The sequence below is a fragment of the Miniopterus natalensis genome, chromosome 11 (assembly GCF_054644295.1).
Source record: "Miniopterus natalensis isolate mMinNat1 chromosome 11, mMinNat1.hap1, whole genome shotgun sequence".
Classification (NCBI taxonomy): Eukaryota; Metazoa; Chordata; class Mammalia; order Chiroptera; family Miniopteridae; genus Miniopterus; species Miniopterus natalensis.
Genome location: NC_142091.1, coordinates 12,508,138 through 12,532,159, shown reverse-complemented (window position 1 = coordinate 12,532,159; position 24,022 = coordinate 12,508,138). Strand labels below are relative to the sequence as shown.

Genomic DNA, 24,022 nt, shown 5'->3' with positions numbered 1-24,022 from the left:
GCGGCGACCGGACACGCCGAGGGCAGGCGCCCCCTCCCGGGACAGTCTCGGGGAGGCGAGCGGTGCTCACTGCTCACTGCGCACTGAGGCCGTCAGAATTGGGGCACAGATAAGATCAGGTTTAAGAAAAGCGACACGATTCGTTCGACCCCCGCTTTTCTGTCCTGCCGCGGAAAGAGGTGAGAGGCCGGCGGCCCGTGGCCTGCTGGCTTCCCTCCGAAATCGCCACCCGAGGTGTGACGTTCTTTGGTTTTGCCACTCCAGGCTCCAGCAGAAGCGCCTCTTCCTCCAGAAGCAGTCCCAGCTGCAGGCCTATTTCAACCAGATGCAGATAGCGGAGCGCGCGTACCCGCAGCCCGGGCCCCTGCCCCGGCCCGACGCGCCCGCGCCCTTCAGCCTGCCGGCCCTGAGCCCCGCGCTGGCCCCGGAGCAGATGCGGTACCGCCCCTTCCTGGGCCCGTACCCCGAGATGCCGCTGCGGCCCCTGCCCTCGGCGCCAGGCCCCCAGGCGCACCTGCCGCCGCCGCCGCCCCCGCCCCCGCCGCCGCCCCCGCCGCAGCCGCAGCCCGCGGGAGCTGCCCCCGCGCCCCTGCGGTTCCCCTACCAGACTTGTGAGCTGCCGGGCGCGGCCCCCCCGGAGCCAGACTACCCCGCCCCCTGTCAGTACCCCATGGACGACGCCCAGCAGGGCGGCGGGGCGCCCGCCTGCCCCCGGAGCCCAGGACTGCAGGAGGAGCCCTCCAGCTACGACGCGCTCGCCCTCGCCGAGTTCCCCGGACTCTTTGACTGCGAGATGCTGGAGGCGGTGGACCCGCAGCACGGCGGCTACGTCCTGGTGAACTAGCCTCGCACGGGAAGTGAGGCGGTTCCACTGGAGGAAGAGCGTGTCTTTTTATTTTTATTCCAGCCTTTTACATTTAAAGCTTATTTTCCTGCCCTATCCCTAAGGGGAAGAAACCAACTTGCCCAACTGGAACTGGAGGGCCTGGCCAGGCTGCTGTCACTTCTTCCTGGCTCTGTCCCCCACAGCCTTCTGTGGCAAGCCCTGGCACATAGCTGTGGGCCGCAGCTCACGCCCTGAGGCCAGGTGGAGCAAGCTCTCAGGGGAGGTGCAGACGTTTTTATAAGAAGACATCCAGACTAGGTCTTACACAGAACTACAGTTACGGAGGGGAACCTTGGTGAACGCAGGAGAAACGCCTGCCATTGTATGCGGGGGAAAGGAGGCAGTGCTTTCACTGAATCCAGGGACAGCGTGTTGCTTAAAGGCAAATCGAGGACACACAATGAAATCTGATGCACAGGAAACAAAGGAAAGTTGTGCTTTGTCCTTGAAGCATAAATTGTGAGCTGCTGATGCAAGTTGTCCCCAAGACCATCGGAAAGTGGTAGAGTGTGAGCTGTTTCAGGGGCCACTACCTACCAGCTGGTACTAACCCCTGACTGGCACCGTCTCCACCTGGGTGCACGCAGCACACCTCTTCCGAAGGTGCCCGGGTTACAGACTAGAGTACTTGGGGCTCCCACGACGTAGCCCATAGGACCAGCAGGAGATCCACAGAGTGGACGCTGGAGGTGAGGACCTGAGGAGCCAGCAGGAGCACCAGCCCTGGGCCAGGGAAGGTGGGTGCTTCCCACTAACCTGCGTGGAGACTTCTGGGTCAGGCAGTCGGTCTTTAGAGGACCTCATGTCTCTTTTAAAACTATATGTTGCTAGTAGTTTATTGAGCTTTGTGTATTTGGACAGTTCCGTGTAGGGCTTAGAAATGTTAAGAACAAGAAGAGTGAACTTTTCTCTCCCGTGTGAAGTGGTGGTGCCGTGCCTTTTCCCCGGATCATGCTTTAATTCTTTCTTTTCTGTAGAAACCAAGTTTCCGTCCATGTTAATGCTAAATCCAAAGTCACTTCAGTTTGTTTTCCACCATGTGGGAACCGCATTCCTCATTTCCTTAAAGTCTGACCTGTGATGAAATGCTTGAGTATTACAGCAATATTCAAAACCAGACGTGTCAACCACGTAAGCAAATCATCTGCCAAACCCACTATTACTAGTAAAACTTGACCCTTACAACTCATTCATCAAAGTAAGTAAAAGAGAGATGCTGTGGCCAGTTAACTGTGTACCTAGAAGTAATAAGTCACCTGTCATTTGGACAGTAACATCCATGTGCTACAAATTCAGTATTATTTACGAAGGCTTATTTCTGTCCTTCAGAATGGCTTGTCCTATCAGCAAATGAATGTGTTGAGCACAAGGCATCTTCCTTAAAGCACAAAGAAGAGAGATACCATACTGATGCTGCATCCAGGACACCTGTACGTTGCCTTTCCTCTCTGTAGTGAGGGTCCGGGCAGGTGAGGAGCAGCAGGAAGGTCTGAGTTCTGTTCTGCCCCCGGCCACCCCTCCGGGCACCGGTAGAGCAGCCCTTGTTCCTGGTTCCACCTGGGCCAGACCCCACACAGGGCCTCTGCATGAGGCGGGACCCTGGGTGTCAGCGAGGAAGGCTGCGGTGGAGGGCATTCCTTTCTGTGAGAGGAACACACGTGAAAACCCACGAGGATGAGTTATGTTCCTTCTGTGGACGGTTTTCCCCTCTCGTGCTTAAGATTGATGATTTCGTGAAATAGACACTTCATTTAAGAACTCTTTCCATTAAGATCTCTAATCTGTTTTAAGTCTTTGCAAAAATATGCCAGTTATAAAACAGGGCTTAATTTGTTTAGACTGAAAGATGTTTTCCCAAAATATACTATCAAAGTGCTATAATATTTATGAAATTTAAATCTTTCCATATTGAAAGTCACGGGCCGCTCATCTCAGTCACGGGGTGGCACAGTTACAGATGGGCAGAAACCCCTGCCCCCAACACGACCAGGAGCCCTGCAGCCCAGGAAACCCAGGAGCCATGCAAGATGATCAGGCCCACAGGCGGGGGACAGCAGAGAGGCTGTTGGAAAGCTAAGGGACCCAGAAATAGACCTCGGAAGCACCCAGCAGTGGCCAGGTCCATTAGGGACCGACGAGCGGCGCAGGCACCACCTGGTGTGCAGTGCGAGCTGGCCCGCTGGGCCCGTGGTGTCAGCTCCTGTTTGCTTTTCCTGTGTATTTCAAGCAGAAATCAATAAATTCCATGGCCATCTGCATTCACTGAAATGGAAGCTGGTGAGAGGAGGCTGGTCCTGTGGTCGGTCAGGACTTTTCCCGGCCCTGTCTAGTCATCCCTGCTGCTCTGTCCCCTGATTAGCGACTGTGTGAGCTTCCAAGCAGCTTTCTCCTCACAAACACTAAAGGGACACTAAGAAGGCTGGCCGCCCCCCTCCCCGGCTGCTCTGAGCCGCCTCGGCCCGCTTCCCGTTGCAGTGTGTACACTACTGTATGGCTGTTGTCACCTTGTTATCTGTAAACCAGGCTCCTCGGAAGAGACTGGGTGAGAGGAACATGAGGTAAAAATTTCATTCGGCAAAAAGTGCAATATGTGTGGTACTTTATTGTTTGTTTATGTCCTTTTAATCCAGGGTGTTAGTCTCTGCTCCGGGAGAAATGCACTAGTTCTGCAATTTCCAGTTGGGCAAGAGTGTCTCTGGTTTGTACGTGCAGCTGACGTGCTGGGCTCTGCAAGGCAAACAGCGCACGTTAGCAGGGAAAGGGGTGGGTCTGCGCTCACTGCGCCCATCCCGGCGCCCCCCCCCAGCCTTGCCCTCCTGCTGCCTTGAGAACAGAGAAGGGACAGGGGGTCTCCTAAGCAGCCACCCTAAAATGTCACTTCATGAGAAACACCCTGGGCCCCGGAGGAGGGCTGGGAAACGGGCTACAGGACTCTTTGTTCTGGTTTGAACAGAACCCCTCCTTCCTGTGTCAGCCACTTCCCAGCAAAGAGAGTCCCTTCCTCGGAAGTGAACTCCGTGTCTCAGCGGGGCCCTGAGTTGCTTAGCAGCCTGGCAGGAGCCTGGGGCTGAAGTCGGCCCTTCCCCTCAGAGGCCCCAGAGCACCGAGGGCCTGGGCCCTCATTTGGGGAGAGGACCAGCCTGTGGGATTGTCCTCCCGCCGTCCCCAGGCCCCTGCAGAAGGGACTCCTGTCCTGGGGTGCCAGGCTCTCCCACTGCCCCACACTGTGATCAGCACCTGAAGGCTCTTGGAGAAAACCCCTAATCGCAGGGCTGGGAAGAGGGTGTGTTTCCAGCTGGAGAGTGAGCGGGTGGCCAACCAGGCAGTAAGGAAAGGTGAGGAGCAGCCGCTTCCCACCCGGTTGGCCAGGGGTCCGGGGGTGCGGCGGCCAGAGCAGCTGCTGAGGGGCAGGCAGTTCAGACACGTGGAGACGGCGAAACCAGTGGGTTCCTTTGTGGGGCCCTCCGATCCCTAGTGTAGCCCAGGTCCTTCCAAACCAGGGTCTGTATTGGGGTCAGAATTCTCAGCTCCGGATTAATTTAAAAACCTGTATCAACATTTACACTTAAGCTCCCTATTGCTTTAAAGGAAATTCATACTCCAGATAACTTTTTCACATTCCTCCTCCTTTAGAGACGATACATAGTGTCCTTTGGCAACACTGGTCCCAGGAACGGTTGCATAGTTGTGTGCCAGGGCTGACCTTGGCCGCGCCTGGACCCCCTAAGCTGGGCTACCTCTGCTGCCTCCTGGAAGCCACCTGAGCCGCTTGCTCTCTTTGTGCCTAGACAGCAAAGGTCAAAACTGGAGAACAGGCAGTAAGTTGGGGGTCATTGTATAGGCGGCGATATTGGATCATTTTGTTGCTTCTGGAAATTTTTACAGAGCTTATCTTCAGAGTGATGTATGAAGACCAGCAGTGTCTGCCTGTTTCTAAGTGTGTATGGCCCTCTAACAGGTTCAGCAGCGTGGTCCCCCCTGGCCTGTGGCCCAGGGAGTGATGAGTTACAGAGCTCTGTCTCGGCCTGTGGCCCCTAGAAGCCCCAAGGTGACACAGGGCAGACCTAAGGCCCTTGTGGCCCCGGATTCCCTGGTCCCACAGTGCCCCTCACGTGCTTACCACTTTCCCCCACTAAGGTCACCTGGCTTGTTCCAGAAGGTTTACAGCCACCCTCGCTAGTTGCATCACCATCTATGTCACATCCCCTGTGGGCAGGTTTCAACACGCGGCAGAACTGGGTGCACATGGTCACACAGATTGAGAAATAGGCAGCGTGGCCCGTAGACTTGGCCAGTGGTGGTCCTGACGTGCCCGCCCAGCGCTCAGCTCCTGTCCAGAGGAGCGCCTGCTTGGGTTTGCCGTTAACTCACCAAGCACTTTCACAGTGGCCTCTTCGCACGGTCACAGTTCTCTGAAACTAGCTGGGCAGGTACAGTTCTCATTTTTATAGCCAAGGAGACCAAAGCTCTCGAAAGTCTGTGGCTCACCAGAGGGCGCAGCTGTCAGTGGAGGAGCCAGACAAGCTCTGGGCTTTCTGGCTCTCACTGCACGTTCCTCCTCATCATGGCAGTTGGTGCTTCATGAGCAAACAGCCGTAGGTACAAAGCCCCCTGTTGGTTAGGGACTGCGTGCGACATTGTCCCCCCAACCTCATTCTCCGCCGACAGCTGCCTGGCTTGGAGGGAGAGGTGCCCTCCAGGAGACCACTGCCTTGCCCAGGTGGCCCTCCTCGGGCAGACGCAGCTGAGGGAGACACGGCCCCGCAGGTGACCCTCCTTCCAGGTCCCGGTTAACTGCAGAAGTTTAGGTTCACATTAAAGACATCTGGTTTCTCCAAGTTACACCACACGGTCACTTCCCACAGAATATATGCTAGAAGGACATGCTCCTCCTTGACCAAGGGGTCAGATGGCTCAGCAGCAGCCCACCGCTGCCGGCCAACAGACTCGGCCCCAAGAAGGGGCCACTCTGACAAGAGTCTGAACTCAGCCTGGGCCTTGGGAGGGGTGCAGTGTTTTCCATTTAAGGCCCATCAAGTAAAAGTGTGATTAGACACTGTGGTTAAAAAAATAACATACTTTGGTACTTTGTCTTTTCAGAGGCAAAGTGGGCAGGTAGAGGGGAGCTTTAAAAATAGAATAAGAGCATCCTGGAAAAATACGACCGCAGATTAGAATAACGGGCTTGCCCGGGCTGGGTGAAGCTGGCCTGCAAATCAGCTCAATCGAGGAAATTCAAGCAGTGATACCTCCCCACCCCGATGGTGAATTGCCTCCACCAAAACCCTAATGGGAAACGGAGCAGACAGAACAGGAGCCTGGCTTCCCTCTGGAGCCACTGAAGAAACACAGGGACAGAGGTATTTGCACTTTGCAGGAAGGCAAGGCGACGCGCTTATTTCTGAGAGAGAGGGTCTCTGCTGGAGGTCTGGTCTGTGAAAGAGTTAACTTTTGATAAAGTTCATCTAATTCTGGTTATTTTTAATGTGTGCTTTTTTTAGACTAAGGACTAAGTGGTGAGTTCAACAGCTTTGGTATTTTGAGTACAAATCATAATAGCTTCAATGTGAAAAAATTTTTAAAAATGTAACCTGTCACTCAATGTTAGAAAAGAGCCTAAAATGCAGTTTAATAAATGATCTTTGTATCAAACACTAATTTAAATGGGGTAATTTTCTGCAAGGAAAATATACTGTTTTTACATTTCCAGCACTCTTGAATTAAAATAAAAACAACTTATTTTCTACGAGCCTGGGTGATGTGAGTGTCAGGCGAAGGAAACAGGGCCTTTACCTCATCAGGCCTTGGGTGGATTTTTGAAAGTATGGAAGGTGGCTGTGTTCCCTGAGCTCTGGCGCTCAGTTCAGGCTGCAGCAAAGGACAGTGGATAGTATGTTCTCATTGACGTCAGCAGGGTAAGTAATACCTGGCTCTGAAATGGCCCGAGTACACGTTAGCTGCTGCCGGACGCCGACAGCACGGCTGACCGCAGCCTGCACATGGCCGGGCGGAGAGGCGGGCGCGGCGCAGCCTGGTGCCCGGGACTGGCAGAGGTAGTCTGGCAAGGGCCCCTCAGCAGGAGGAGGGGAGTCAGGGGTGCCCAGCTCCCCGAGGCCAAGCAAGCTTCAGAGCAAGGGCTGGGAACAAGGGGCAGCAAGACCTCTCATTCACAATGGCAGATCTATGGGGCCTGCAAAATGCCTCAGCTCACACCCCAGGGACCCCCACGCAGTGACAGGCCCCACACAGTGCCCTCGGGTGCTGAAGAATCCTTCTGCCGAGGCACTTGAGGACCCTCTCATACGTTCGGAACTTGCTTCAGTGCCAGACCGGGAGTGAAAGTGCAGTATTAAATCCTAATTTCTGGCAGCCAATTCAATGAAGATTTGGTTTCACTCAAACCATTCCAATTGAGCCCATGCTATAGAACTGAGTTCCCAAACAAGGGTCATCTGCTGGCTGCGGGGGGGGGGGGGGGGGGGGGCGGGGGGGGGGCGGGGGGAGAGTGGAAGAGACAGCCAAGGGCAGGAGGAGAGCGAAGCCTTCTCCGTTGACCTGTTCTGCTGGCCCAGCACCACTTACAGGCCTCAGCACTGAGCCCAAACAGCTGTTACCCCCCATTTGGCTACCCAAGAACTCAAAAACCCTGAATTTCAATTTCCCTTTTTTGTTTTTAAGGAAAGCGCTTGATTTCAGTAACAATGTTTTGCAAACTTTCCCTTTCCCACCAAATTTCTCCATCATTTTTGTGTTGCCAAAAACAACCCCAGTGCCCAGGGTACAGGCAAAAACAACAGACCTGCCAACAGAGACTGGCCAGAACGTCAGCAGCCAGTCAGGCCCCTGACTTCCACCTTCTCCAGAACCTTCAGTTCCATGGCCTCCAAGAGCCAAAGGCTCAGTGCAGGGAGGGGAAGGGGGAGGGGGCTGGGCTGGAGGACTAGAGCTGACAGCGCCCACACTTCCAAAGAGATACAGTGTATGCTGAGCCACTCCCCAGAGCCCACTGCTGTCACCCCAGTCAGGCCTTGCCCAGGTAGAGTAGTAACAGGGCCCCAGCTTCTGTTGTTAGCCACCTGCTCTTTTCTACCCCATTAGGTGGTGTGTGTATGTGTGTGTATTTAGAGACAGGGAGAGAGAAACATCGATTTATTCCACTTATTTCTGCATTCATTGGCTGCTCCTTGTACATGCCATGACGAGGGATCTAACCCACAACCTTGGCGTATTGGGATGATGCTCTAACCAACTAACCTACCCCGCCAGGGCACCCCATTAGTTCTTAAATTGAGGTTTCATAGATCCCTTTGACATGCTGATGAAAGCTTTGGCCCCTCTTTCCCAAGTAACGTGCATAGACACAACTCTGGACAGATATTTTCAGGGAGGAGTTGGTTCCTGCACCCCTCAGGCCCATTCATAGACCCCCCAAGTCAAGGTGTTTCCAACCCCTGACTTAGAACATTAGTGTCTCCACCTGCAGCCCCTCTTGCTTTTCAGTTACTGGGTTCTCGCAGGGCCCCTCCCTGCTGAGTACTCAATCCCTCCTTGGGGACCCAGGTGAGGGAGGGAGGCCCCTGCCCTGCCTGCAGCCCCAGGACACCATGGGAGGAAGTTCTGGGCTTTGTGCACTGAATCCTGGGTGCCACATGGCTACAAAATAAATCACCTGCACAGGCTATAGGTGCTCTGTGCTCAGCTCAGCCCCAGCCAACAATGTCACTTTGCAGAAATGACCAGGCTGAGCAGCTCTAGAGGGATGGGATACTGTGCATGTCATACTTTGCAATGTCCCCTGGGAGACAGACGTGGGTCTTAAGTGAAGGTGCTGGACCCTCACCTCAGACACTAACCATCATCGGCACATGTGCCCCCATCCAGGCGTGAAGCTATAACCGTGAATCACTAAGGCCAGACCCAAAAGCCAGGCCAGGCAGGGTGGGGAGCTTGCTACAATGTGTCCAGCCACTCAACTCCTACTCCTGCCTACAGGTCACAGCCCAACACACAGCTGAACTCCTGGACTTGTAGTTGCAAATCCCCCTTGGAGTAGACACCTCCCTTTGCATTTCCAGGGGATTTTCCTAGGCATGCCTGACTCAGAGGTCTGAATTGGCAGTCTGAAGCCTGGGCAGAGTGGGTGCAGGGCTGAGCCACCAATCAAGGCGCCAGTGGGGGGAGAGAGGGGAATACACAGCACCATGGGAAGCAGCCTCCCCCTGTAGCTGAGTCCCCAAGAGCTGGCTGGGCAGAACCCTCAGAAAATCTGGGCCCAGAAGAAAAGGCACTGGGGATACCAATGCCTCCGGAAGGGAGAAGTGAGTCACTCTACCCACCGGGCAGGCTTTGAGAGTTTCTGACTCAATCTCCCTAATTCCCCAGAGAAAGGAGGGAATGATGGGGCCAGAGATGCCCAAAGGAGGCCTGACTGAGAACTCTGACCCGCAGGAGTAAGTGCATTACCCTGTCAGGACCACCAGCACAACTGAGGAGTGGGATGCAGCTGACTGAGGAAGAGTCCCCAAGCCCCTCTTAGAAGCCCAGCATGTGAAGGACCCCGAGTTCACAGCCCTGGCCAAGTCCAGTCTGGGACCCACTAGAACTGCCCTGTGGTCCCCGTGCCAGCAAAGTGAGGGCCAAAGGGCAGGTGGGGTGGAGGGGCCCCAGGAATGAAAGGGTGGGGCACAGAGGGCCTGTGCAGGAACAGCTTGAGGAAGCAGGGCCCAGCCCACCCCCTAGAGCAGCCACCCTGGCCAGAAAGTCTGTCCAGACAGGGTGGTGCTACCCGCTCTCTGCCAGGGACAGGCCAGAGGCAGCGAGGAACCTCTGACGGTCCTCAGCCCCTGGCACCTGTCCTAGCCCAGCCACTAACCTGGGCAAATCACTGCAAAGGCTCGCTAACCCCACCCGCAACTTGGAAACAGACTGGCCCACTTAACTCCCAGGTTTACTCTAAGGTTCAAATGCAGCTGGCCTCACACACCTTCTACCAGAAAGCACCCAGGAGCCCCACTCCCGACGGCTGTCACAGCACCTCACTCCTACTGGCCTTGCTTTCATTTAACTCTTAAGTGTCCCAACACCAGACAGAGAAACTGGCTAGGGTGCCTGTGGAATCTCACTCAAGAACAGCTGTCCTAGTCAGTCCCAGCTCCAGGTTGAGAACCAAGAACTCTGCCCAAGATTTCTTCATTTTGGGTGATGAGTTCTGGGCAGCAACAACCATGGGCACCATGAGAATCCACCTAGAAAGAGGCCTTTTTTATGAGTCTTCCACTTTTAGGCCAAGCTCCTGGGTGGAGAAGGGTTAGCGGGCCCGGGGATCCTTCTCAGCCCCACAGTGGAAAAAGGTGCCAAGTGGAGGCTGGAGCCCAAGGACACTGCTCCAGCTGACAGTGACCCGCTCACCGCTACCTCCCTGGGCTCTGATCTGTCATCAGGCCTCAGTTCACTTGGACTCACACCTCCTGTAGTCTTTCTGGGCTCCTTAGAATTGCCCGGAGACGCTCAGGCACCTGGCCCCCAACCTGCTCTCAGGAGACACACAGAGAGGAAAGTAGCCCCTCCTCCCCCACGAAGCTGCTTCCGGCACAATGGCCCCCACCTCAGGCTGGCTGGAACCGCCTGGCTCAGCAAGTGCTAGTTTAGAGCACAGAGGACAGGCAGATGCCAGGAGGCAGAGGCCAGAGGTCTCAGGGGCCCCAAAGACTCCCTGAGTTGAGGAAAATGAGGAAAACTGGAAGTCAGTAGAAATGGGTAGAAAGGACAAGGTGCGCAGAAGGGAGAGCGCCATGTGACTCGGGTGTAGGGCGGGGCTCTTGCCAGTCTGTGTGGGACAGACTGTCCTGACAGAGGAGAGGAAGAGGAGGGTGGACTGGGACACCGGACCTGCACCCATTATTTATGAATGCTTCACTTGAGTTCCGTCTCCAAACCTGGGCTCGGCATGGAGACTGAATGTCCCTCACAGCTGCTCCTTCCTGCAATAACAAGACTGACATCACTGTTGTCAGGGAAATGGTGTTTTGATTAAAATCATGTGACAGCTACTTTGTGATTCAATAAACAAATTGTCTGTTAACCCTCACCTGGCAGAGTCCCCCAGCAGCTGTCATCAGAGAGCAACCTGGAGACGGTCCGGGGAGCAGTCCCACCTGGCTAGGACAGACCACCCATCCACCACCGGGAGGACCGAGTCAACAAGGGTGTGCGAGGTGGCCACAGTGCCCCCTGGCAGGTCCTGCCTGGAGACGCATGCAACACCCAGAGCACAGCCGGCTCTACAGACACCAAGGGCCAGTCTCCGAGGGACCAAAGAGGCACCTTTCGTCAAAAGGAACTGGTCTCACCCCTTGGGGCTCTTCCCTCCTGGACCAGGAGCCCTGGGAGGAGGACTGGCTCCCACAGGGACCCAAAGCCAGCCAAGAACAGGGGAGAGTTCCCAGGGCTCTGAGCAGCCAGGGTTCACTCTGACCCCATTTGGGCAGTTGGGCAAGTTTGTTGTGCACCAGACAGTGAGTGAGGGGTTAAGAACAATTTCTGGTTTGCAATTGGATGACTTCCTGGATCACTCACTTGGCTGCTGGCCCCTGACATGCAGAGCTGTGCCTGGCAACAGCCAATACCCTTTCTGTCTCACCCTCGGGTCATTTTCCTTAAGTGAAAAAAATTCAGGGAAGGCTCCCTGCGTGGCAGAGCAGGGTTTTCTGGGTTGAATGAACTGCAGAATCCTCGCACTGCTGGGCCTCCATGGCAGGAAAAGACCCCTGAGTGGACAGGACAGGGTTGGGGGAGGGTCTGGGTGTTACACATGTTCACAACCACCTGACAACTGGATCCAACACCACCTATGCCTGGAGTTGTGAGAATTAAGTGGGATTCTGCCAAACGCTTAATAAGGTGCCTGCACACAGTTACTGAGGCTCGAGGCTCAAGGCTTGGCCGCTAAGTACCGTTTCCACGGCTTGTGGTCATCCCAGGGCCACCTACAGACCTGAACAAGTGTGCCATATAAGGTCGCCTCAACCAGCGCATGCTCAGATCGGGGCAGACCACACATTTAATTGCATAGGCAGTTAACCCTGAATCAATAGGAAAACATAACTGTTTTCTTCCCAAGGAAGTCTGATTTAGACCTAAAAACATACTATTATTCCTGCTCCTTCCGCCAAAGTGTCTTCCTCAAGGCCAAGTTCCGTGAAACTGAAAAGGCTGAGCACCTCAGACACCTGTCGGCCCAGGAGCTGGCTGAGGCTGAGCCCACGGTCACCCCAGCACTTCCTCCTGTGACAGGGCCACTGCAGGGCCAGCCCAGCGCTGCCCAGCTCAGACGTGCCTGGTGCCCCCAGCCCTAGGAAAGCGGTGGGCAGCACCACAGTAATGGACACCCTCAGATGGAAAATGGCAGTTCAGAGCCTGGACAACAGGAGAAGGTTCTCATGGCCTCAGTTTACATAAAATGAAGGAAAAGCCATGGAGACTTGGAAGGCAAAATTTTAATGCTAAAATCACCACCAAGCAAACCCACTGGAGTAGGTGTGAGATGCCAGCCATATTCCACGTCACCTAAATGCAGCCTGGCTGCAAAACAGGGCGGCGAGCCCTTCGGAGCTGTGTTTTGAATGTAACGTGTAAGTCTTAGATGGCTCTTCTAGCAAGCAGCCCAGGGCAGTGCCCAGCACCAACTCTGACTCCTGAACTTAAATGTTTGCACACCTTCCCGAGTGGCCTCAAATGGGGCTTGTAAGACATTCAGACTATTACACGGTACAATCGACAGGAATGGTTTTCTCCTTGAATGGAATGACTACCTGAGAAGAAGTGTAGCAAATAAGAACTGTCTCTATTCTGTGGGGTAAGTGGGAACAGCCCATCTCCATAAGCAACTCGACCAAACCGCCCCTGGGGCCTCTGCATGGGCCTTGCTCTGACCAGGAAGGGAAGAGAAGCCACAGGCGTGAGAGCTCCAAGGCCACTCAGCCCCTTAGAAAGCATTCCCAGGTCAAAGGGCAAGAAACAGGGCAGCAGGCTTTAAAAATACAGGGTGAGGCACACGTAGATTTACAGTCATATGTGAAAGTGTATTCATGTATTTTTATTAATTATTGCATTATTTTCCATATGAACTGTAAGTCTACTTTTGCCCCAACCTATATCCCCTCTTGGCCTTAAACACTTCGCTTTCCTTCGGGACAGCGGAAGGCGCTGCTTCTCTGCCCGCCCGCTGTAGCAGCAGCCCAGCTGGCTGCCTTCCGCCCTCACCCAAGTCCATCCATGGGAGGGAGTGCTCAGACCCAGGATGGCCATCCGCTTACCTTTCTGGTGTCCTCTCTAGGCCCTCTGGGTCTCAGGAAGCGGTTCTTGTCAGCCCCAGGGGCGCAGGGCTCTCCACTGTCCTTCACGGGAAAATCTAGCTTCCTCAGCCTGTGGGCCACCACTAGAGACAGACAGCAGCACTGTAACTGCCCCTGCGCGATGCGCCCTCTCACGCCCGGTGCTCCCCAGCCAGGATGCCCTCCGCGGTTCCGGCACTGGCAGTGGGGAGGCACATGTGTCCCTGTGCAGAGGCAGTGGGCTGACCCCAGGACCTCACTGAAGGTGCATGTCCTCCAGAGCCATGGAAAGCGCCTTATGGTAGCAGCCAGCAGGAAGCTCCCCACGTCTTAGTCACTGATGGCCTAGAGCCCCAGCCAGACAAGAGCTGGCTCCATGCGGGACCGGAGCATCGGTTAGAACAGCAGCTCTGGAGGAAGAAATGACTCGGCTTTCCTACCCAATGAGGAACTAAGCTCCCTCCCTCCATCTTCCACCTTCCCATCTCAACTGAACATTATGTCATTTCCTGGGCACAGCAGGTTCCTGTGGGGGATAGAGGGACTATTCTAGTACAGAAAAAGGACTGGAGACTCGTGAGTGAACAGGAAAGAGAGGAGCAAGGAACTGCCTGGAAGCAGGAGCAGAATCGGGGGGAAACAATTACTTAAGACCAGACAGCAGTCCCTTCATCTGTTAAACCAAGGAGACAAGACAGCTCCTCCCACCACTGTCACATGCATGCAGCAGAGAAACAAGAGGCTTTAAGATAAGAGTATCAAAATGAGAAAAAAAAATGTCAGCAGAATTGAAGGCAGAAGGGCAGGGCAAGCACCCAACTTGTTGTGGCCACACTGCCCCATCTGTGGGGATGGCGCCATGTGACTTCCACAGAAAAGCACCAACACAGCGATCTCTACAGTTGCCAGGTGAGCACCCCCACAGCTAACCACTGGGTCCAGGGCCCCATCTCTCCCCGAGGTCTTAAGCACTATCCTCAACGCTGATGACAGCTCAGACTGCGTTCCAGCAGACCCCCAGGCCATGCATCACAGCAGTCCAGCTGTGGTATTTCCATGAGCTGAGGGCCATTATTTCAACAAGGCCTCATTGGAAACCACACATCAACCTGTTTATTCTTATGAGCCAGGATGCATCAGGCTCATACCCTGTTGGTAGCAGAGAAATAAGATCTGGTCTCTCAAATCTGTAGGAGTAAACCCCACACAAACTGTAAAGAAACAGTAGGTGAATTCCATTGTTGAGGAGACATTTTTATCAACACAGGTTTGTGTGTGTCTCTGCTTCCCTTTCTTCATTGACCAAACAGCTGATACGAACTGCCTGGGGTGAAAAAACTACAGCAATCTATGTTGGAGGCAACTGCATCAATCCAAAGGGAACTGTTGCCTAAGATAGGGGACTGGAGAAGGGTCACATAAAGTTTACTTCTTAAAAGCAGTAACATCCTTTCATTTTGTCAGTGGGAGAATGAGATGCAGTCTAGTACCTTTGATAACTTGTTCCATGAGCGCAACACATCAGAGGACAGATTTTAGAAATTCATTGAACACATTTTTATTGAGCACCTACTATGTACAACCAGACACTGATCTAGGCACTGGTGATACAGCAGAATACAAAACAGACAAAAATCCCTGCCTTTACTGAGCTCTTGGAGCTTACATTCTAGTGAAATCAAGATAACCTGTGGAGAAAATGACCAAGTTATGAGCCAAAAAACAACTTCTCTGAGCAGTAACAAAAGGGATTCTCTGTTTAAGTCAGAAAGAAGCAATGAAGTCCCTAAGAAGTCATCCAAAACGGCAGGGCCCTGCTGAGCTCCCTGACCCATGTCTGAAAAAACAAAGGGCTCCCTTTGCCACAGTTCTAGGGCAGAAGGTAAATGCACAGGACTCCCAGGGGGCACGCAGGGCATTTAAAAGTCTATCCCAAGACCCACGGTACTTCCAACCAAAGAGTAAAGCAACGGTTATACAAATTTGTTTCAAGAATGAAGACAACAGCCTCTGAAAAATGAAATTCAATAAGGGGAACATAACCTACTGGTAATAAAAAATAAAAAGAACCATGAAACTAAAATTAAAATGTTTATAGCATAATGGCTTAAGATATAAAATGAAAATGTATAAAAGAATTTTGCTTAGGAAAATATTTAATTCTTAGCCCAAAAAGTAATAAAATAGAAAGTTACTGAAAGGTAATTTGACAATTTTAAAGACAGGCAATTTTTTATTAAAAATGTTCTCTTTTTCTACGGTAAGACAAACTTGGAAGTAATTTGCTCAAACTTGGTTTTCAAAATACAGAATAGGGCTCACTGGGTTTAAAAGAGGTTGTGAATAAAATAATTCCAAAACCAAAATGGAAACAAGCAAACTACATAGCAAGATGCACTGAGAAAAATAAGCTACAATAAAACTTCATTAATTAAAATTCATTAGGGACAAGGCAAGTTTGAATAGGTGACAATGTAAATTATTTTAAATGGAAAAATATTTAAATTACCCATGAAATAAAAATGTATATATTTCAGGGATAAAATCTAAATGAATATATCTAAAAAAAGGGTGGCCTCATAAAAATCCTCATGAAAAGCATTTTAATGTAATTGAAAAAGAGTGATTAGTAATTGGCGTACCAACTGGTAAAAGGGTGCTTTTTAAAGAGAGCTTTAAAATAGTTTAAGTAGGTCAGACCCTACAGGCTTCCTTACAAACTATTAATTTGTTCCAGGAAACTCTTCCTTCATCTTAACTCATTAAGTTCCAGGAGAATTAATGAGGTTTTACTGTAAAAGCAGAAAAAGTTTTCAAATGATGATTCCAGCATCACCCATACCAAAAAAGTAGTAATGAAACTTCAGTTTGGAAAGCCATTACTGTACAACGTAGCAAGGACCAGATGTTAACACAGCTGGAAGCAGAATGAGGTTAAGAGCAGGAAATCATCACAGTACTATACCAGTGGTTCCTTTTCTCATTAGAATTACAAAACTGCAATCTTACAATGACACAGTAGAACTACTGCTTTTTAGGAGGCACTAAATTTTAAGTTTCTCAGCAAGGAGAGAGAGAGAGAGAAAGAGAAAGTATTTTTTAATGCAGTAACAGTGGTATAAGCCATGGAAATTGTTAGGTTTTAACATCACACATTAGCAGCAATACATCTGCATGTCAGGTTTCTGAGTGGCATGATTACAGTCAAAATCAAGCAAATAAAAACCAGAACAAACAGCACACGAACTGTGAGCTTCCACATTCCCCTTTCATGTAAGACACTGATGCAAACCATCATTATCCAGGAAAACGTGGCTTTCACTAGTTAAATCTCAATGTGTCTCCCAAACAGAGGTTTTATAAAATAAGTTATTCCAAACCATGTACATTTAACTTTGGAATGCTGGAGAGACACAGAGATATAAGTAGACACCAAGAGAATCACTCCACTGCATGTCTGGGTCCCAACCCATCCAGGCTTGGTCAGGATAGTAAGTGGCCAGGGGCCTGATGGAGCAGCGAGGGTGCAGGAGCCCAGATGGTGCCGAATAAATCCCTGGAGACAATCAAGAAATGACTGTACCAAGTGTCAGGAACTGGTCACAAACAAAAAGAATGGTTTATAATTATCCCAACAAGGAAGACAAGTAAAGACAATCCCATTTCATCTTTAGAAAGAATCAAGTCACTGAAATTTGATTTCTTGGAAGTTGTTGCCATTTGCTTGGATGAGGTCTTGAAGGTTTTCCATTTTTTCTCCACCCAGTTTAAGAATACATTGACTAGAAATCTGTGATAAGAATTTAGTAAAGTCTTTTCCCTCCTGTTCCTCATCATGCCAACGCAAGCACTGGAAAATTCCAAACAGAATCAAGTTAGTGGCACAGAAAGTTCATGATCTATGTGACTACTGAGCACGACAACAGTGATCCAAAAGCAGGAGACTGAACTTCTCATTGCGTTCAGTTTCTCTACTCTGTCAGGCTAATCAAAGTCAAACTTTAAAAACTGATTAAAATCCAAACAAAAAACTATTCTTACAGTAAGAATAACATTCCTACCCAGCCCTAGACATGGAACTGAGAAACGGCCTGCTCAGTGGTGGCCAAGAAGGGGGCACAAGCATTCCAGGCGCTCAACACCCTCCCTGTCTCCCATATGCTTATCGCCTTGCCCACTTAACGTCACTCACACCCTGTCAACCAAAGCAAAAGCTGCAAGGCAGACAACAGAAGGACATACCACTTATAGCTTCCTGTGCGAAGTACTTGACATCCATGTCTTCATCTTGGCCTAACTTCTGCAGTACCGGCTTAACTTCCTCCTGCAAAGCACTGAAATCCAACAGTGTTATCTGTGAAAGGCAGTCTTCTGGGTCAGAAAAATACTTTATGGTATATATGCTCTCAGGTAATTTTTAAAGTTAAATAAAAAAATATTTTAAAACACCTAGAAGTTTGACAAGTACGAAATAATGTCCAAAGTTCTGAGCAGAAATAGCTTCAGACAATGATCTATACATATACGAGTTTAAATAAAAAAGAATGGACACCTGCAAAAACGGTTACTTTATCATTTTCTTTACACAACCCCACACCTTAGGTAAAGCGAAAATCACTAAATTTATTTTTAGCTATTACTCCCCATTAGAAAGTAAAAATTTTAATCTTTTAAAGTAAGGGTAAGAATAATATTAAAATCTTACTCGGTATCTAGAATTGGTCCAATTTTCTGTAGAGATTTGGCCACATTGAAACGGACGTTCGCCACTTGGTCTCCTGCCATTTTCAATACAATGGGCAGCATCTGCTTAGTGGTTATTTCCTGACCACAGGCTTCAGACAGTACCTAGAAAAATAAATAAGATGGCACATTTAAAACACTTTCATTTTTAAAATATCCCAAAACCTAGATAGATAAATTAATACTTTATAAGAAAGTACCTGACCAACAGGAAAATGTTTCTAGTTTGAGCACTAAATGAGGGACACAAAGTAGCATTCAAAACGCCCCAGAATTAGACCAGACTTCACAACTGACTTCACTACTGTAGATTTTAACATGAATTGAAAAACTGACATTTTCTCTCATCTCTTAACTACCCAAATATATCAGTATAAGCAATATATTCCAAATAAAAAACAATATATTCAGAATTCAGACACACAGTCTTGAGTAACTGCTTAATACCTGAGCTTAGCAATAATGGCTGTGTGATACTTACATTAATGCAGAATAAAGTGGTCATTCTATGCAAATAATTAGGATCGTTTGCCATTACTAACACTTTGGGAACGATGGTATTTTGGGCCCACTCTGTACCAAACTTCTGAACTAGTTTCATGAGGTTGTTGGTAGCAGCTTCACGAATGGCATACACTGCAGGAGAGGGAAGAACACACTATCACACTGCTCAGAGTATAAGCACAACCTAGTTTACTTACACCATCATCAAAGGTGGACCAAAAACAAGATTCTGCAAACACACTCCAAAGTTAGCCATGCTGCTATGGCAAATGTACTCAGCTACAACTCATAATACACTGACTTGGTCTCACTAAAGTTTCAAAATGTGTAATATGTCCAAGGAAAAAGAAGATAAGGAGCTCATTATAGGCATCATTAATTAACAAACATGACTGCCTACTATGTGCTACGTGTTACAGGAAAAATACACACTTTCCCTCAAGATCATATACTCAGAGAAATGAAAGCTAACACACCCCAAGAAGTCCATGTATAAGGCTGATTATAATAAAGTATGAAATTGTGTGGTAAAGACTGAGGGCTGTAGGAGTTGAGAGAACAAAATGGCTTTGGGAAAGAGAGGCCTTGTACTGGGCCTCAAAGATTAGAGGATTTGTCTGACTAGAGAGAAGAAGATAGTAATTCCTGGAAAGGGTAAAAAAATTTACCCAGGGCACAAACGAAAGAACTGAAATCTGGGAAAACACAGAACATCTTGAAAGCTACATTTAGAGATTAAGAGAAAAAAAGATGGGTTGTTAAAGCAAAGTTGTCACCCAGTGACCAGTGTAGTATTTTAGCAAGATTATTCCAGCAGCAGCAAGAACAGCTGAGGGAGAAAGACAGTGAGGAGTTAGTTTAGAGGCCACTGTGGTCATCTACACAATAGCAAATAAAAACTTCAGACTATCTTGCCTGTTTTCCTTTAAAAATGTTTATGCTATGAAATGTTAAATGTTTTCTGTGAATAAATGTACCTTTCTTAACATTTAATAATTACCTACAAGCCCTGGCCGGGTGCCTCAGTTGGTTGAATGCCAAAAGGTAGTGGGTTTGATTCCCGGTCAGGGCACACACCCAGATTGCGGGTTCAGTCCTCAGTCAGGGAACATATGGGAGGCAACTGATGGATGTTTCTCCCTCTCTCTCTCCCCCTTCCACTCTCTCTGAAAAGCAATGGAAAAAATATCTTCAGGTGAGGATTAAAAAAAAAAACCCACCACAATGAGATAGCACCTCACACCTGTCAGGATGGCTGTCGTCAATAAATCAACAAACAAATGTTGGCGAGGGTGTGGAGAAAGGGAATTCTTGTGCACTACTGGTGGGAATGCAGATTGGTGCAGCCCCTGTGGAAAGCAATATGAAGTTACTAAAAAAATTAAAAATGGGCCCGGCCAGCGTGGCTGCTAGGATCCAGGAGATCGTGGTTTGATTCCCGGTCAGGGCACATGCCCGGGTTGTGAGCTTGATCCCCAGCAGGCGGTGTGCAGGAGGCAGCCGATCAATGACTCTCTCATCACTGATGTTTATTTCTCCTACTCTTCCTTCCTCTCTCTGAAATCAATAAAGAAATATATATTTTTTTTAATTAAAAATGGAACTGCCTTATGACCCAGCGATTCCACTTCTGGGAATTTATCTGAAGAAACTTGAAACACCAATCAGAAAGAATATATGCACCTGTATATTCATAGCAGCGTTATTTACAATAGCCAAGATCTGGAAGCAGCCCAGCTGTGATACATTTACACAATGGAATACTACCTGGCCTTAAAAAAAAAGGAAATCGGCCCGGCCAGGCGTGGCTCAGCAGTTGAGCGTCAACCTGGGATCCAGGCAATCGGGGTTCGATTCCCAGTCAGGGCGCATGCCCAGGTTGCGAGCTCGATCAACGACTCATCACTGATGTTTCTATCCCTCTCTCCCTCCCCTTTCCTCTCTCTGAAATCAATAAAGATACTTTTTAAAAAAAAAGGAAATCTTACCCTTTGTGACAGCATGGATAGATCTAGAGAGCATTATGCTCAGTGAAATAAGCCAGTCAGAGAAAGTACGTGGAATCTAATGAACAAAATGAACTACCAAGCAAAACAGAGACAGACTCATATACAGAGGGCAGGCTGACAGCTTGGAGGGGTGCTAAGGGGAGGGGAGACAGACTCATATACAGAGGGCAGACTGACAGCTGGGGGGGTGCTAGGAGGAGGGGAGACAGACTCATATACAGAAGGCAGGCTGACAGCTAGGGGGTGCTAAGGGGAGGGGATTGAGTGAAAAATAAAAAAAAATTCATGACACAGACAACAGTGTGGTGATTGCCAGGGGGAGGGGGAGGAGGGTACAGGGCGGATAAATGGTGATGGATGTTTGACTTGGGGTGGTGAATACACAATGCTGTGTACAAATGATGAGTTATAAAAAATTTTTCAAAAAAGGAGGAGTAATTAACTTACACAGAACAATCCTACATAGAAAGAGTGTTGGGAAATTAATTCTTTGTGGAACATTAGGACTTTGAAAGTTTCTCAAAATAAATCTAGAGGATCAGCTTTCAAAGAAAGTATAGATCTGGAACATGTCGTTCTCACTAACATTAAATATGTGTTACATATATAACATAAACACCTTTTTTTCTAAGAAGAGAGGAATTTCTTTCCTGTGATTCACCATACTTAAGTTTCACTTAAACAGAAAAAAAATTAGACCATAAAAAAAAGCTAACTTTAAAGAAGAAAAAAGAAACAGTCCTCACAACCTAGTTTATAAACACTGAAATTATCTATACACATAAGCCTTTATGAGGCTGCACATTTTACTCATACCCTTCCTCTTCACTCTTAACCATACGACCTCCCATATGATCCAAATACACCCTTAACAATACCACCTACATGTCCAAACAGACACGAATATTCCCACTCCTCCCAAGTATCCATGCACAAGCAGCCGCAGAACAGATACACACTCAGTACATACGTAAGATGCTGTGAAACTAACACAGAATGCCTACAGTATCCACCAAAATATGGAACCGAAGCTCACAGGATTATGATCCATGGCCTCCATTTGAACAGGTCTCAAGCATATTGAAGATGCCAGGGTCTGGACCTGGGGCCTGGCTGATACGAAGGGCACCCTTTCCACCCACCATTTCCTGGCACACAAGAGTAGACACATGCACCTGAGACTTTGTCAAAAAGTCAACTGCTAACTAACATATAAAATGGTTTTAGATATAACATCAATAGTCTTGTATATTTGATAAGCAGCAGTACCAATTTTCATTTTTAACAGTTTGTGGCATTCAAAGAAGAGGATTCTGTGTGAATTATGTTATAAATGTAAAGAGAAATTAAAATACTGAAAAACCCATTTTCTAAATGCTGTCCCATCTGCCCTTGCCCTGAGCTCACAGCTCACCCTCTCTCAGCATTGTGGCAGCGGCAGCCAAGGGTGCAGGTAGTAAGCTTCACTTTCACCAAAACCAGAAATCTGGGCCCTCAGCTGACATCTCCCACTCATGGACTCCTTCACTGTGTCACTGTATATCTCCTTCTCTGTGTCACTCAAAGAAGCCAAGTAGCCACTTCTTCCCCGTAGGCCTTTCATCTGATTCCAATCCCTGTCCAACCCAGACAGCATGGTCAAGCAGAAGACCTTAAGAAAGAAGTGAGTACATGTATGAAAGAGATAGTCTGAAAATAATGTAAAAGAATAAGAAACAGGGCAGAGAGATTGTTCATGGAAAAAATAAAGTTTAAGACAGAAAAAAAATTAGAAAACAGGAATAAAATGGGATATATGCAAAAACATGAGCACTCCATAACAACCTGTTTTTAAGTTATCTACTTACCGTGGTCCACAAGCCAGGCCATACATAAAGCATTCAGCTTTTCATCAAAGAATTCCACACCCTATGGATACAGAAGATTCCATTAATACACATCTCCAAAGTTCAGAAATCAAGATGGTCTATTTATATTACACCAAAGTGACCTGAAAGCTAAAAAACACTTTGTTTCCAAATAAGCTGAAATCATGAACCAGCCAGAAAACAAAGACCATGGGATTTGATTTACAAACTGTAAATCTATTTTATTGGACAGAAATCAAAAACAAAGAAAGCATAAGTGAGATGCTCCAGGTCTTGCAAAGTGGGAGAGAATTGGGTGGCCAGGAGCGATACAGTACTGCAAATGAGTAGAAAGAATCAAGCATGGATTCTAGATTATTTGTAAAACTGAATTATCCAGGAAAATATCTGTGAATAATACACTTTTTCTTGTTTTATTAAAAAAAATTTTTTCAACTACACTTTACATTCAATTTATTTTGTATTAGTTTCAGGTGTACAGTATAATGGTTAGACAATCATATACTTTACAAAGTGATCCCCCTGATATTTCCAGTACCCAACTGGGACCATACATAGTTATTACATTACTGACTATATTTCCTTTGCTGTACTTTACATCCTCCTGACTATATTGTAACTATCAATCAATTATATTAATAATTCTGAAAATTTTTTCCCTTTTTGGTTAAGATCAAAATAAATCATTAAGGATAAAGAAACTGATATATCAAGAAATAAGAGATATTTCCAATTAAATAGAGTATTTCTAAGGTGATAGGAGGAAGCAGAGGGAGAGTAAAGCAGGCATTAGCACTGCAGGTGACGTGGCCCCAGCAGTCAGAGGTGGAACCATCCTGGCTCTCCCAGTTTTGCTCTTCCTGTCAAAAGGTGGCAACTCCAGCACAAGTGGGGACATGCTCCTGGAGCTGATTTACACAGACCTGTCACTGTGGGAATTCTGCACCATGTGGGAGAATGCTGATATATGCCTTCCTAGTGCCTCCCTTTTGGGATCTACATGTTTCTTTGGATCTAAGTTGTTCCTGGACAGTGATATTATATGTATTTTTATATATATATATATATATATATATATATATATATATATGTATATATATATATAATTTTTTATTTTTTTTTAAAGATGTGTTTCTCTTTTTTTTAATATATCTTTATTGATTTCAGGGAGAGGAAAGGAGAGGGAGAGAGAGAGATAGAAACGTCAATGATGACAGAGTCATTGATCGGCTGCAGCCCGCAACCTGGGCATGTGCCCTGACCGGGAATCGAACCCTGATCGCCTGGATCCTAGGTCGACGCTTAACTGCTGAGCCACGCCCGGCCGGGCAGTGATTATATATTTTAAATAAAGAGATGTACCATAAAGTTTCAGTGCTCTGAAAATAGTGATTTAATAACATGAAATGGCTTTATATTAATAGATCATGAACAGGTTTTAGCATACACTTAAATCACCATGTCAGCTCTCAAAGATTTCTTTTTCATTTCAGGTTATGTATTTTCCTTATACATAATTATGATTTTAGAGAAAGGAAGGGGGAGAGGGGGAAAGGGGAGGACAGGAGCAGGAGGAGGAGGAGGAGGAGGAGGAGGAGGAGGAGGAGAAGGAGGAGAGAGAGAGGGAGGGAGGGAGGGAGGGAGGGAGGGGGAGAGAGAGAAGGGGGAGGGCATCAATCT

At 48.4% G+C, this 24,022-nt stretch overlaps 2 protein-coding genes across 4 annotated transcripts in view; one reads left to right on the top strand and one right to left on the bottom strand.

Moving 5' to 3' along the window:
- Positions 1–6,062, top strand: part of SIK2 (salt inducible kinase 2) — a 112,389-nt gene extending 106,327 nt beyond the window's left edge. For both annotated transcript variants that reach the window (XM_087821551.1, XM_087821552.1), the window contains exon 15: positions 265–6,062. In XM_087821551.1, coding sequence (XP_087677677.1) covers positions 265–844 — 580 coding nt within the window. In that variant the 3' untranslated portion in view covers positions 845–6,062. The remainder of the gene's footprint in view (positions 1–264) is intronic.
- Positions 3,521–24,022, bottom strand: part of PPP2R1B (protein phosphatase 2 scaffold subunit Abeta) — a 34,724-nt gene continuing 14,222 nt past the window's right edge. The window contains exons 11-16 of one of the 2 annotated variants that reach the window (XM_087821553.1): positions 22,322–22,382; positions 18,443–18,597; positions 17,924–18,066; positions 17,461–17,552; positions 13,201–13,322; positions 3,521–3,613 (exon numbers count right to left, since the gene is read on the bottom strand). In XM_087821553.1, coding sequence (XP_087677679.1) covers positions 3,521–3,613; positions 13,201–13,322; positions 17,461–17,552; positions 17,924–18,066; positions 18,443–18,597; positions 22,322–22,382 — 666 coding nt within the window. Of the gene's footprint in view, positions 3,614–13,200; positions 13,323–14,760; positions 17,069–17,460; positions 17,553–17,923; positions 18,067–18,442; positions 18,598–22,321; positions 22,383–24,022 lie in introns of those variants that run through there. The other variant, XM_016205338.2, reaches the window with a different exon arrangement.